At 34.6% G+C, this 15521-nt stretch overlaps 2 protein-coding genes across 4 annotated transcripts; both read left to right on the top strand.

The window, feature by feature from the left end:
• Positions 1 to 274: 274 nt before the first annotated feature.
• LOC100113863 (protein pelota) lies at positions 275 to 2991 on the top strand. 2 transcript variants are annotated; one of them, XM_001602665.5, is made up of 10 exons: positions 275 to 751; positions 855 to 920; positions 1007 to 1099; positions 1187 to 1337; positions 1501 to 1614; positions 1681 to 1821; positions 1900 to 2122; positions 2201 to 2393; positions 2470 to 2576; positions 2650 to 2991. In XM_001602665.5, exons 2-10 carry the CDS (start codon positions 880 to 882, stop codon positions 2748 to 2750), a joined length of 1164 nt encoding a protein of 387 aa, XP_001602715.1. In that variant the 5' UTR covers positions 275 to 751; positions 855 to 879; the 3' UTR covers positions 2751 to 2991. The 2 variants fall into 2 exon arrangements, with proteins under 2 accessions (XP_001602715.1, XP_016838598.1); XM_016983109.2 differs by having other exon boundaries at positions 487 to 751; positions 838 to 920; positions 2650 to 2988.
• A 6193-nt stretch (positions 2992 to 9184) lies between these two features.
• On the top strand, positions 9185 to 13521 carry LOC103316635 (putative ankyrin repeat protein RF_0381). 2 transcript variants are annotated; one of them, XM_031924357.2, is made up of 4 exons: positions 9185 to 9674; positions 11481 to 11929; positions 11999 to 12445; positions 12716 to 13521. In XM_031924357.2, exons 2-4 carry the CDS (start codon positions 11636 to 11638, stop codon positions 13460 to 13462), a joined length of 1488 nt encoding a protein of 495 aa, XP_031780217.1. In that variant the 5' UTR covers positions 9185 to 9674; positions 11481 to 11635; the 3' UTR covers positions 13463 to 13521. The 2 variants fall into 2 exon arrangements, with proteins under 2 accessions (XP_031780217.1, XP_031780216.1); XM_031924356.2 differs by having other exon boundaries at positions 9186 to 9674; positions 11481 to 12445.
• Positions 13522 to 15521: the final 2000 nt, after the last annotated feature.

Consider the following 15521-nt stretch of genomic DNA (forward strand, 5'->3'; position numbering starts at 1 on the left):
CAAAGAAACGAAGTATTGTTCCAAATATTGCTTTCATCAGTTGAAAATCTAGCTCACTTGAGTGCAGCTTTTTTCTCTTTATATAGCAGCTCAAAGTGCCCATCAGACTAACAATTTTCCTGCAGTGAATGATAATAGTAATATATGTATAATTTTAGACTATAATGCGGGTATCATATAGGATTCAGGTTATAAATATAAGTAACTGGTACTACACCGGCACGTAATTATAAAAGTTGACCACAGATCATGATCATTTCTCCGTTCAATCGAGATCGACTACTTCCAGTTTTTGTATAATTTGTAAATTGTGTTCTGCTTCTGTTAAAACAGCGCCAATATGCACGTGTAAATTAAATAAAGCGGCGATAATTGGAACTAAGCTAATGGTGAAATCGGTGGGGGGGGGGAGAGGTAGTAGTAGGGTAGATTCCGGTAGATACTATACATCTACCTACAAGTACCTACTATATCCAGAATCTATATGGGTATACATGAAGGTATAATTATATATAGACTCTCTTGCAAAAGTCGAAGCTCTATGGTTTTCCAAAACAAAATGCTTAATAACCTTAAAAAGTTTGATGTCAGGTTGTACCTATGAGTCCGGCAATAATGTACTTTAACACGTAAGAATCACGTCGAATGCATCATCCCATCTTGTTAATAAAAAATGGTTTTTAATGAGTCGAATAACGAAGGAGACTTTTCTGTCTACGACACACGTGTTTTAATTCTATAAACTTCGAGTGTAAGTGGTTTAGTACGCAATGTTTAAATCAGTCAAATTAACTTAGTACTTAGTAATCGTTAAAAAAGTAAATATGGTTTAAAAAGTTCGACTTTGTTTTTAGGTTACTTTATGATAACGACTTTAAGATGAAATTAGTTGCCAAAAATGTTGACAAAGATGGTGAAGGGTGAGTTAACCTAGAAAATATAACCAACAATTTGTCTAATTCTATGGAAATTGTTTTTTTTTAATTATTTTTTTTATCATATTTAGGAGCGTTTCCCTTGTCCCTGAAAATACTGAGGATATGTGGCATGTTTACAATCTGATCAGCGAGGGAGATTGTGTTAGCTGCTCCACAATAAGGTATATTTTATTGAAACAAAATCATTTGTACTTATTTGAAAGGCTAATTGTCATGATATAAAAAAATAATATTGTTACACGTTTTAGAAAAGTACAAACTGAAAGTTCTACTGGTAGTTCAAGCAGCTATAGAGTACGAACAACATTAACAATAAGCGTAGAAAGTATAGACTTTGATACTCAAGCTTGCGTTTTACGGCTTAAAGGCAGAAACATAGAAGAAAATAAATACGTAAAGGTAAATATGCTTGTGTATACATTTTCATTTAATATTTGATAAAGCTTATAAAAGTAAATAGATAAATACTTGATCCTATGAAAACAATTAAAGATCTTTGTACTTTTACCTATACTTTTAAAAATATTTTTTTTAAGTAAATCGATAATCCATATTTTTTCAGACTGGTGCATATCATACATTAGATGTTGAACAAAATCGTAAATTCACTTTAAAAAAACCAATATGGGATTCAATAGCTCTAGAACGTGTTGATATGGCATGTGATCCAACACAAGTAAGATATTCTACTGTAATATTTTTTATTCTAAACTTACATTGTTTTGATAAGTAATATTTTTAGCATGCTGATATCGCTGCAGTTGTAATGCAAGAAGGTATAGCACACATATGTTTGATTACATCAAATATGACAATAGTGCGTGCAAAAATAGATCAAGTTATTCCTCGTAAGAGAAAAGGCAATGTTTCCCAGCATGAAAAGGTATTTATTATATATATATATTTCTAAACTATTATTCATCTTTCTGTAATTAATATTTATATCTTATGATTTATATAGGGACTAAACAAATTTTATGAGAGTATAATGCAAGGAATTATTAGACATGTAAATTTCGATGTTGTGAAATGTGTTATACTTGCAAGCCCAGGATTCGTGAGGGATCAATTCATGAGCTACATGATACAACAAGCAATTAAGTCTGAAAATAAACTGATTCTGGAAAATAAAAGTAAGTTTATGCTTGTCCATGCAAGTTCTGGATTTAAACATTCATTGAGAGGTAAGAATACTTTTTGTCTCCAGTCAAGTTATCACAAATGTTTATTGTATAACAGCATGTTTATAATAATTTTTACAGAAGTCTTAACTGATCCAGCAGTAATTTCGCGAATCTCTGATACAAAAGCTGCTGGTGAAGTAAAAGCGTTAGAAACCTTTTATACAATGCTACAAATAGAACCATCAAAGGCTTTTTATGGTAAAAAACATGTAACAGCAGCATGCGAAGCACAAGCTGTTGAAACTCTGTTGATTTCAGATAAATTATTTAGGTAAGATTATAATCAAGAATAAATTTAAATTAATTTCAACTAAATAGATAACATTATACTCACACTGTTTTTTTAGATGTCAAGATGTTGCATTAAGGAAAGAATATGTGGCTCTTGTTGAAGCAGTTAGAGAGAGTGGTGGTGATGTTAAAATATTTTCAAGCATGCATATATCTGGCGAGCGTACGTATTCATCCATATTGTATTTAAAAATTACTTTTAATTGTTTCTATAATCGAAATATTAATTTTTACAGAACTAGATCAACTCACAGGTATTGCAGCTATATTGCGTTTTCCTATGCCAGAGTTAGAAGATGATGAAAATGACAGTGAAGACTCAGATGAAAATGATTGAAGTCTTTAAATTGTATATTGATTTGTAATTTCAATGTTTGTGCTGTGCGCAATGAAAAGCTACCATTAATCAATACAACAATTGCAGTTCATAAGATTACTTTCCAGGGTTGGAAAATAATACTAATACAAGATTTGCTATTTTATTTTATTGTAAAAAATAAAAATTTGCTATATTTATAAGAGTTTAATACTGACAGTATATGTGATTAGAGAATTTACTTGATAAATCGTTAAAAGAATCACAACTGAATACTACCATGCTAAAACCTGTGATACAAATTTATATTACAAAATGACTTTCATGTAAAAATGCTGCTTATACAGTACATACAGAAACTTTTTTAAATGTTTTAAGTATAGATTTGAAATTTTTTTGCCCGCTGCTCACTTTTTTTGCTGCCGACTTTTTTTGCCCACTGGTTAATAAACTGGTACTTTACGCCCGCTTAATAGGTACGAAAAACGCAAAAATAGTCTACTCGTTACAAAAAAATAATAATAAAGGAAAATGGCAACGGGCAACTTAAATTATCTCTATAAATGAAAATTTACTTAAAAGGCATGAGAATACTTCTATAACCTCAAGAAAATTGAACCCTGGAAGCGCGCGCTGGACTTAAGTAGCTAAGTAGTTTGCTAGTTTTATTAGAAAGGAAAAACGAGTATAGAGTAAATAAAGCGTGAGCGTGAAGAGGAAGAGTAAGTAGTTGTACCATATACAGACTGCATGAAACAATTCGCCTTGTAAATTAAGCGTGACGTCGCAGCTCCCATATAAACTAATGCTTTTGCAATATTTTCTACCAATTTTGCCGTTTTATGAAGTTTCGCGTGTATTTTGTGGCGCTTTTTGTGGTTTATAACAAGATGAATAAGCTTGCTGTGATGAAGAAATGAGGACTCCAGGTGACTTTCAGGACTATAAGGCTCACGAGGAAACATAATTATTCGCAAAAACTGCAGAAGAAATAGATAAGAATCAAAATCCGAGACATTAACGACCTACTCCCCTGATCTTACTCAAAATATCCATAATATAAATCGAGGCAATTAATTTTGAATGTTTATCGAATTAACTCAGTTTCGAAATTCAAATTTTGATGTTCAGACCTACACGCACACGCACACTCTGTAAGGTTAGATCAGGAGCGAAAACGCGCCATTTTATTGGATTTTGATTATTTTCTATTTTCTGTAGTTTTTGTAAATAATTTCATCTTCCTTTAATTATAAATAATCTAATAATTTAATTATAAATAACTATTACAAAATGTATTTTTTCATAATGAATCGACTAAAATATGGTTAGAACAGGGAAGCTTTATCGGGACAAGCGCTATAAAAGATTATTTAAATACTTGCTTATAAGTGAGCTCTGCTGGTTGGCGTAATCGCGAGCTGGATGGATCCCATTGTGCACGTTCCCGGAGATCCACCGGGCCTGGAAAGTTGTATTTTTTAGGAGGATTCGAATGAGAATGGTCAGAGCCTCCATCGGGACGATCACTATAATATGGAGGATTTTCTGTATATCCCGGTTGAAAAAAATCATGTTTTTATCAATATGTTAAAAACATGTACTTTAATCATGTGTTTTTGTGGTTTCAATTTAACATCTGATAAAAACATGTAATATAAAAGCACATACTAATAAATCTTCTGATCGTTAATCAAAAATAAAACTTAAAAGCGACACATTTATTATATTTGGTGACCATAAATGGTAGTACCATGCGCGGATGATAACACCAAAAATAGGTCATATGTCTATGTTATCTGCCACTTAACTTTTAAAAGTTTAAACAAAACAAGTCAAGTTGCATATAACATAGACATATGACCTATTTTTGGTGTTATCATCCGCGCATGGTACTACCATTTATGGTCACCAAATATAATAAATGTGTCGCTTTTAAGTTTTATTTTTGATTAACGATCAGAAGAGTTATTAGTATGTGCTTTTATTACATGTTTTTATCAGATGTTAAATTGAAACCACAAAAACATATGATAAAAGTAGATATTTTTAACATATTGATAAAAACATATGATTCTTTTCAACCGGGATTAAAATTTTGCACGTTTGCTAGCTTTGATGGGGATGAAAGTTATGAAGGATTTTTCAAACGTCTAAATTTCGCCGGTCTGCGTAATCGAGCATTGAGGCCTCTTTATTATACACGGTTTTGCCGGTTCGCGAGATTGGGCTGTATGGACCCATTTGTGGATGTCCCGGGTATCCTGTTAGGCCTAAAAAGTTGTATTTTTTCCATGCGATCAAGTGAGAGTGGTTAGAGAAGGAAGTCCGATTATACGAAGAACATGAACAAAAATGAATCGTACGATTTTGTTGTATATTACGGGTCGCTGCTTTAGATTTTTGTAAGATGCCGTATGTTCACGTACGTTCGCGTACGTTTTGGTTAAGATTCAAACATTTTGTACAGCATTATACAGAAACGTAAGCGAACGTATGCGAACGTAGGTAAACGTATGACAATGAAGTAAACTAAAAAATATATAATGATCGTTGCAGGCTAGCCCCTAGGTGGCATACGGTTTTTACTTCTCGCAAACGCTAAGTTTTTATACTGGTTAGTATGTAAGACCGATGAAGTTACTACTAATTAAGTTAGTTTTTTAGCGTCGAAAAATGAAGGTTAAGTCGTACAGCTGAAAATGTTTGAATCCCAACAAAATCGTATGAATTTTTCTATTCAGGCTGCTGATGAAAATATTCAGAAGAAGGAAGAAAAAGTGCAATATCAATCAGCTTGACAGAAAGTCGCAATTAATTGTGACATCATATTATAGAATCGAAAAATCATCGTAAAAGATTACTGAAAAAGATGATATTGTTAAATTATTAAAAAATCTGATAACTTCAATACATCAATGCCAACATTAATAACAAATAAATAAATTATAATTTATAAGCTCTGCTTGGTTTCTAACAGATTTAATTCAACAAATTATACAGATAAGGAAAACCCAGATCAGAAAAGTCATACTTATAGACTAGAAGATTTTGACAGAATATGTTCTTCCATTTTCTACCACGTGTCTCTTTGAGAATTGATAATCAACCCTGAAATATGAAAGATAGAGGGGTTATTGGCCGCTGCAAGCTTGCCTGTCATTAGGAAAATGGCTTCTCTTTTTGTAAAGAATTTTAGTGGTTTTGTGCGATATTACATTGCCTGTCTTTCCCTGGTAGAAAAAGTCCGATTTAAACTGGGTAAAAACCTAAGAACTAGGTAGTTAAAAGGTATAAAACTGTTCACATTTTACATGGCTGAAAATTGCCGATAACTACCCATTTTTTATGAGATAGAAATATGCTTTATATAGGTATTGATAATTTAACAAATTTGAGTGGGATGCAATAAATAATTGTCAGTATTTAGGCGTTAAGTAAATAATGCTAATAATTTCAGCAAATAACGCAGTCTGTGCACATCGTACAAGAACGTTCGCATGGCTCAAGTGGCTAAGGCGCGTGTCATATGAATTTCGCCTCCTGGAAGTCGTGAGTGCGAGTTTCCGATCAGACTTAATTTTTCGGAAACAATTTTTCGCATAGAAAATCGTTATTCAATACCTTTCTTTAACGGAAATTCCCAATAAGCGTGTTAATACCTAGCTTTTCATATCTGACCTCAAATTGCAATATCTCACGTGTAACTGGATTCCAGTTTTTTCCTAACTATTATGGGAAGTTACTATTAAGCATACTCAATCTAAGAAAAAGCGTTACATTTTGTAACAAAAACTGGCAAGTAAAACTACCAATTTCTTAGATTGAGACCCTGAGAACTTGCTAGTTACTAGGATTCTGTTTCTACCAGGGTTGTAACGTAAGGTATTACAAACAAATTCAAGCTATAATAATTGATGGCATGCAATTCGCAGCAGCCAAATGGAATCAAAGAATTACGTAAAAAATGATAAATAAGTAGGACATTTTCGTGTTTTCAAAATGCATGCCGATATAAAAACATTAAGCTTCAATCACAAAAACACTCAGCGAAAATTGGCGTGCAGCGCCCCTCGTATGACCAAGACTTCAAACTGCATACCATTCGAACGGGACTCAAATTTTATAATTGATTGGCGTTAGGAAATTTGGTTTCACAGCAGGATTTTGCAAAATAGTGGCATGCATGACAAAAATTGCAAGAAATGCATTTAACATTTCCGTAACTTTATTTTGCATGCCGTTTAAAATAGTACATTACACAACTAGGGGTCAAAGTTGGCTTTTTTAATCAAGGATGATGATTGAACCATCATCCGAGTCTAAAAAAGCCAATTCACCCCTTGTTGTGTATCGTGCTTTTTATAATCAGTGCATCGATAATGCTCTTTTTAGCCTGCCTGAAAAAGCAGAATCGTCCAGTATCTCATAGTAGAATTTTGTTGTAAATCTGAATTGTGTTCGATGTCACACGGACCGATGGTATATACATACATATATGAGATGTGTCACACGCATACACGCACGAAAATGCAAATATCTGAAGTGAAAGTGTTTTTTTCCTAGGGGCGAAAGTGAGTACTTTCGACCCTAAGGAAAAAACACTTTCGCCTCGGATATATGTATATATGTATGTGTGGATGTGTTTATACTTATATAAACACACAAAAACACTAAAAAGGCCTTTTACTCAGGCTTGAAAAAATCTACTTTCGCTCCATTTTTTCGTAGGCGAAAAGCGCTTTTTCGATGCACGTCTTATGAAAACATTATTTTAAGTTAATAACAAAAATGGCATGCATATGGCACCAGCCTGTTGCTGTACTATAAATAAATATTTTAAAGGTATATTAGGTATTATTTATTACGTATCAGTCCTGTTAAATGAATTTTGCTAAAAGTGCATAAATTGTGAATTGTGTCTTTTTTCTTTAAGGTCTAGTTTCAGGTACTAGCCTTCTTCTGTTAATGAAAAAAAGGTGAAAACATTAAAAAATTTTAAAAAATAAATAAATAATAGACCCATATCACCAAATCTGTCCAAAGCGCAAGCAACAAATGCCGTGATAAAACATTCAACGCAATCATTTTTACATTACACAAAATCAAAAGCTGCTATTGTTAAAACCGATGGATATAATAAGGTGAAAAGGTTGTGGAGATATGTATAATTTTTTATTTTTCTTCATCATTTAAACTATATTGATTTATCTTTTATTTCTTCGGAGTTTTTTAAAGATTATAAAGATTTAGTTTTCTTAGAAGTTTTTGGCCCCTTTCTAATTCATAAAGCTAATCATCGAACATGCTAGAAAGAAAGGTATGGAAGTAACTTTTGAATCATTAAAGTATATAAAGCAACCTAGCAGCAGCAGAAAAAATGAGTCTTTGGTTTCAGCTGATGTGTAGTAACAGAATCAGTACAGTTGTTTCCCGAGTTTTTGCGTAATTTCGACGTCTTTACCTTATGCGTTTTGAGTTTCGTACGTCGCGTCTAGTGTGAGAGTCGCGAGTTATCCGAGGTTTTGATGGTGGTATCCTATTCGGTATACATGGCACTAAAAATACTGCCTAAATATGTGTTGCAATGTTGAACACACGCACACAAACACACACACACACACATCATGGTGTTTGTGGTTCGCACGAGATTCAAAACATGAAACGTAAAATCATTAAAACCTAAAAACACGAGAAATAAAGAACCGTCAGAATGTAAGATTTCACTTTTTGGCGGAATGCTTGCTCGGAATTAATTTTCCTTTTAGGAGTTGCATATTGAGGACCTAATAACAGGCGGACAACCGCTTTTATGTGATTTTTCGCCAAAAATTAAAATCCATGCTAAATAGAAAACAAAAATTTGGTGAAAGCGCGTAGCGGCAGATGCCATGTTGGTCGGTTAAAGAAGATCAACAATCTTGCACAACCTAGCAATAAAAAAAAAAGGACAATGACGTAGATCTTTGTATCATCCATTCATACATAGCATTGCACTAAAATAATGTTACTTTTCTTTTCATGATTTTTACTTGGCATGATTATGGTAAAAATTGCTTTTATATCATTTAAATGAATACAACAATGTTACAGTAGTAGCGATCACATATGTATATATATATGTGTGTGTGTGTATGTGTGTGTGTGTGCACGATGTCAAGTCGCTTGCCGCGGACAATTGATTTCCTCTTAGAAACTAACATGGTGTTAATAAATAATAAAAGCAGTTGTGCGTCCTTCATTAGATCTTCAATACGCTATTCAGCCAGCCAATTCACCAAAAAGTGAAATCTAAGTTAGTTAGGGAGGATCAGTAAAACAGGAGTGTCATACCCTTAAAAAAAATAAAAATAATCATCTTATATGGAATAAATATACTTGGGAACATCGTATTCGATATTTTCGATACTTAATCGCAATCAGTCGTTTATAGGGGGAATAGCGAGATCATAAAGTAGTAGGTATGTAGATGGTATACCTATAACTTAGAAAACTTCTTTAAGTGATCGCTAGATGTGCCACTTTTGCTCGAATGCGGATAGTTTACGTGCATATACATGGAAAAACTTTTGGCACTCTGGGTAGTCCGAAACTCTTGGAGTCTAAGAGACTCCACTTTTGGAGCTCTGGGGCCCCCATTCTGGCATGCAGGCCGAGACGGGCCAAAATGCAGGCTTCCCCCACCACCGTTTTCTTCGCGTGGTGGGGGAATGGCTTACATTCGGGAATTGGGCGCCCCATGCACTCTGTAGAATCTCGGATGTACAGAGAGCTTCCAAAATAATATAGCGTAGAGTCAAAACCGCGTCGTGAGGACAACACATAAATTATATGTATAATTTTTAGAGCTTCCAGGGTACCAAAAGTTTTTTCGTGTATGAAAGATTAAGAATCATGAGTCAATGCAGTTCCGCCATGTCGAGGCAGCCGAGGTCATAGAATAAAGTAAGTACAATTTTGACAGAAAATAAAAGTGCATTAGGTGGATGGTGGATCTTGGATATTGAGGAAACTTCACACACACACACACACACACACACATACACACACACGTACACGCATACGCGTACGCACACACACCTTGTTTTCTTTTCCCTGATGACTGATGAGAGAGAAAACAATTCGCCATTTTGTAAACACATATACGACTAGGTGTCGAATAGGGAACAGACATGATCTTTAAAACCTTTTATAAAATAAAACAAAGGTTTAGTCTTACACAAAAGTACAAGAATTACGATTTTTACTGCAACATTTGTTAAGTAATATTGTTTTGAAAATTCTGTCTGCTATCCCTGGTAAAAATACCTTATTAAATCCGATTCAAAAGGTAATAGGTTGTAATTGGATTTCTTAATCGTAAATTATTCAATTAAAACCAATTTAATCGATTAAAATCTATGTAATCTGATTATAACTTTTAGTCGGTTTTAATCGGATTCAATCAGTTGTATTTTTCGACAAATATAACATTTTATTTAAAAACACAACTGTTTAAATCCGATTAAGACCGACTAAAACTTATAATCAGATTAAATAGATTTTAATCGATTAAATAGGTTTTAATTGGATAATTTCCGATTAAGAAATCCAATTAAACCCTATTAGCTTTCGAATCGGATTTAATATAAGTTATTTTTACCAGGGATGTTTAAACGATTGAGAGCTCGCCTGATCAATATGGCGGCACAAAGGCTGAAAATATATATTGGTGTATACACGTAAAGCATAACATAACGCTATTGTTTCCTCCAAAATTATTGTAGAGATGTGAGAAAATGAGCTTCAAAATCAAAATAGATTCATCAGAATATTGTGAACATGTACCCAAATGCCCGCACGTTAGATTAGGTCTTTATCATTCGAGCTGCCATATTGGAGAATACATTATAATAAATACGTGTATCTCTATAATGGGAAGTGTCATGGCCGACGGGCGGGATATTTAAAGTTTCATTTAACGGCGGCTGTACATAGTCATAGAATTACATATAATAATATATAGTAAAATATAATTATGTACAAGCGACATTTCAATCTCGAACTTTATCATTTACACTAATTATATATGGTTCTATATAATCCTATATAATTATATATAATCATGTATAATTATACGTGACCATGCATAATTATTTAAAATTATATATGATTCTAGATGAGCATACATGATTATATATAAATCATTTTTATTCGAGAAATCAGTAACAAATGATACATAACATATTCTTATGCTATTTTCTACTGTGTACAAGTGTTTATATGTATATAGCAAAACCATGCCCTTTCCCTATTGAAAGATAGTATAAGAGACTATTGCATTGTGAAAAACTAATACAAATATCGAGTGACTCTATTACGGTATTATTGACTCGTAAAGACTAGTAGAGTCACTCGACATTTATACTAAAAAAATTAAATTTTCGAGATTATTTTTCTTTTTGTGCTGTGTTGGGGTAAATGAGAGTTAATGATAGGAAAAAAAGGGACTCACCTGCGAAAAGTTTGCAAAAAAATTTTGCAGCATAAAATAATCTCAGCATAGAGTTTAAATTCTCTGCAGATTTCTCTACAGAAATCGAACTTTTTTCATAAGGTCATTCATTTTTTACCTTAAAAATTCACTGGATGAACAAGATTCAGGTTGTTTTAATAGTACTTACGAAACTGATATTAATGAAACTCGTCAGTAAGCCATTTATAATGGGTTTAATTTAATTTATTTATTTTTTTTTTTTTCATTTTTCTCAGGACATCAGAAAAAGACCAAGCGACGACGAGACTCTCTTGTTATACAGCTGTATTTCCTCGTATTGCGTTTCCAAACTACGAAGATACTTGAAGTTAAACTAAGAAGCCGTTCTCTATACCAGCAGAACCTACGATGTAGACTGCATCGAGCTGTAATGGCAGATTCGGACGAAAGAACCAAACGCTCGCGCCATTATGGCCGATTGCTGCATCAAACGCTCAGCAAGATCTTCTATAGCGGCTCTCTCATTCGCAGTCAGATCAAGGAACGTATTCGTGCCACCGATCATAATTCCATTACTAAGCTGGTCGTGGAGCTGGAACCTGACCTCAGAACGACTTTGTTGGATAAATTTTTTGAAAATAACACTCTACTGTGGCTCGCGGTTACTCGCCATTACTACGACTCAGCCGAGCTGCTCGTGCGCTTCGGTGCCGACGTCAACGAGGTTTGCATACGTCGTGACTCTGGAATGATCGACCGTGAATACAGGATCCTTCATCTTTTGTTGAGTCAGCATCGCCACTATCCCGAGAACGAGCAACTCATTCGTCTGATAATCGACTATGGCGCCGACTTAAACGTTAAGACCTTTGGAGATGCGAGCGCCCTGCTCGTTGCGGTGGATGAGGGTTGGATCAACTTGGCCGAATTGTTTCTCGAGAAAGGAGCTGATGTGAATATCACTAATGATGAGGGCGTGACGCCACTGCACGCTGCGCTCGTGGTAAAAAATGCTGACAAAATGGTACCGCTGTTGATAAAATACGGAGCCGACATTTTTGCTAAAAATACAGGCGGCGCGAACGTTTTGCACTATCTAACAGAAGCAATTATTGATACGAAACAAATCTGTGACCTGGCCAAAACCTTTATCGAGAAGGGTGTCTCTCTCGACGACATTGAACATAAAGGCCAGCACCAGCCAATACACCAGGCAGCTGCTAGAGGAACATGTGAATTAGTAAGTACTAATAGTAGTACATTTCGATACAAGTGATGCGAATAAGCGTTATTGTAGTACAAGTGTGAGGCACAGGAGTAGCTTAGGTGTATACTTATCGCCTCACTATAAGAGGATATATATATATAAAATACGTAAAATCATCTTTTATATAAGTTACGCTGCACTGACTTGATTTAAAATTCAATTCAAACTCTATTTTTACGAAAAATTCAAATGTGCTATACACACGTTATAATTTCATATTTCGATGTGTTATTTATTTTCCAGGTAAACCTCTATTTGGACTACGGTGCAAACGTGAATGCGCAAGCGATAAATGGCAAATTTCCGTTATTAATTGCATGTAATCGTGAGAATCCGGCAATGCTGGAAACTTTGCTCCAACGCGGCGCTAACGTTAATATGAAAAACGAGGATGGTTACACCGCATTGCACCTCTGCTGCCAGATTTCAAATGAGCAGATGATGAGCATACTTTTGTCAGCCGGCGCAGATGTGCTCCTCGAAGAGAGCAGCGGCAAAACGCCTTTCGCTTCCCTTTATCCTCAAAACATCGAAAATCCAAGTATCAGGCTCATGCTTAAAGCGCTAGCTTTGAAAAAGGCTTGCCTGACACAGTCATCGATCAAATTGAAGGACGAACGTATCATAAAGGAGAATCTAATACTGTGGAATTATTATCAAGACTGCATCGCATATATCTCCAGGATGAAATTGACAAGATTCACACAGTCCTGCTCATTTTTGGAATTCCTTAGAAAAAGTCACTATCAAATTGCCACGCTCATGCGGGACTCTAACTTCGAGGCCAACTTCGGGCTGTACGATCTGAACGGATTTTCCATGTATGCTGAAGACGTACTCCGAGGTTTCAAGCGCGCGCAAAACCTCTATCATAAAATGATAGAACAAGAGGACCTAATCAATGAAGCTTTCGATCATATTTTTCCTCACATGGTTGTGAGACAAATAGCTGCTTACTTATTGAATGACTGTACACACTTAAATGTATAACAAATATATATTTTTAACGTTTAGAAATATTATTAAAAACTACATTTACATATATCTTTTATATACAGTTTTTATTTTACCCTCATGTTTCTATTAGGTACATTGAAAATAATTCGTGCAGGTGCATCTTTGATTCAAATATAGTATGTCTAGTTTCTTTTCAGAAATGAGTAGTAATAACTTAAAAAATCCGTACTTATTTTACAATGTAAATATATCAAATGAAAAATAAATGGGTGGCTTTTTCGAACTCGAAAGTTGGCCTCGCAGCATATCGTGTCTTATTTTGTTATTTATGATTTGATTGATTGAATTTACATAAACATTTAATCTGAAGAGTGCAGTAATCTGCAGGATCACACTGATGTTTTTACAGGAGTAATACTTGGTACATTATGAAACGTGCGACCCAAGAGACACTTTATTACACGACGCGTAGTTGGCACCCGAGCAAAGCAGCAATAAAATACCAGCTTAGAGTACAAGTATCGTACACTATATTTTCCGCGTCGATGATGCATCCTTTTGTAGGGCTGATGAAAAATGGTGATTTACTTTTATATTTTAATCGCGGGATGGTTTTTAGAAAAAATAGTGTTTTCGAAAAATTAATAGTACATAGTTTAACATTCAATTCTTATAATTGTAACTCATTAAGTGCACGTGCAGGGTAGGTGCATGGGTTGAGGCTTTTAAGTTTGGGGTTTATATGAGCATTTTTGTTTTTAGACGTCTCACCCAACCTGCCGTCACCTGTTACTTCAATGAAATAACTCCATACCTAATAGTACATTACGATACGTGTGACTTAAATGGTTCTTTTTTACACGGCGCAGTTAAAAAGCCAACCATTTAAGTCAAGAGTATCGTATAAAATTTTATAGCACGCTAACCTCAAAATGACAACTTTATTGTCGATTTTGAGGTTGTCGTGCTATAAAATATCGTATGAGACTGTTGTGGGAGGTGTTTTTCTACCTTGCTCGATTTTCGAAAAACCTCGAGCAAGGTAGAAAACCATCTCCCACAACAGTGTCATAATATACTATTATAGCACAGACTGCTAAAATCCGCAAGTCTCGCCTATTCGTGACTAAAGTAGTCCTTATTTGCACCGCGAGGTTAGCGCACGAGCGTAGCGAGTTGTTTTGTATGAAGTAATCACCCAAGGAAAAAATTATCTCGCAAGGGCAGTATCTAATCACTCGGGGGAAAATCTACCCGTTAACAGGTGAGATATGAATGTTTCTCAACACTTCAGAAAACGCGCTCAAAATGATCAAGGAGGATGCCCACGAGTATAGACGATTCGTGCCCTCTTCTGGTTATATGAAACCTGTGTGTCATCGTGTAGAGCACAAAAAACATCAATTAAAAAAATAATAATAAACCCACGTACCCCTGATATGGGGAAGCTGAAATCTGAAAAGTAATCAATTTATCATCCCTTTTATCACTTGAAAAATTCAAATTTTACATTAAAACGGATGAAAAGCATGCTTTGCACAATTTTTCTGGACATGTGCATTGAAGGACTCGAATGAAAGGTTATTTCATTAGCATCAATATTACACCCCCTTCAATTTAGGGCCACTCCCCTATTTTAATTTATATTGAATTAATCGATGAAAAATATTTCACCCCCCCCCCCCCACCCCCCCTTACAGTTTTAAATTCCGCAATTAATTGTTTTCGCTCTGTTATAAGGGAAATAAAAATTCTGTTTGGGGTGGCTTTTTTGGAGACCTTTCGATTAGCATAAAACTTAGAATAGAACATAATGGCGCAAAGATTGTCAAATAACCATCAAAAGACTCGGGGCTACTACTCTGATATGAGAGGTGAACCTAATGCCCCATAAGAACCAGTGCAAGCTTAACGGAAGGGTGTGATCCAACCAAGATCTTTACCGGAGAAGTTTTCTTAAGTGTTGATTCTTCAAGGACGGTTTTCGGAGAGCTTTCTTCCCCTTTTTTTCGAAATTCTCTAAGGAAAATGGTTAATTTGATATATCAAGAGAAGTATTTATTTCGAAGAATTTGACATTTATTACAATCTT

This window comes from Nasonia vitripennis, chromosome 2 (genome assembly GCF_009193385.2).
Source record: "Nasonia vitripennis strain AsymCx chromosome 2, Nvit_psr_1.1, whole genome shotgun sequence".
Classification (NCBI taxonomy): domain Eukaryota; kingdom Metazoa; phylum Arthropoda; class Insecta; order Hymenoptera; family Pteromalidae; genus Nasonia; species Nasonia vitripennis.

What these genes read in the sequence shown, in the direction of transcription:
- LOC100113863 (XM_001602665.5), top strand. Translation starts at nt 880, where the DNA reads ATGAAATTAGTTGCCAAAAATGTTGACAAAGATGGTGAAGG. An exon ending in AAGAAAATAAATACGTAAAG is followed by an intron (nt 1,338 to 1,500) that starts GTAAATATGCTT and finishes ATATTTTTTCAG; the next exon opens with ACTGGTGCATATCATACATT. An exon ending in CATGCATATATCTGGCGAGC is followed by an intron (nt 2,577 to 2,649) that starts GTACGTATTCAT and finishes TAATTTTTACAG; the next exon opens with AACTAGATCAACTCACAGGT.
- LOC103316635 (XM_031924356.2), top strand. Translation starts at nt 11,636, where the DNA reads ATGGCAGATTCGGACGAAAGAACCAAACGCTCGCGCCATTATGGCCGA. An exon ending in CTAGAGGAACATGTGAATTA is followed by an intron (nt 12,446 to 12,715) that starts GTAAGTACTAAT and finishes TTTATTTTCCAG; the next exon opens with GTAAACCTCTATTTGGACTA.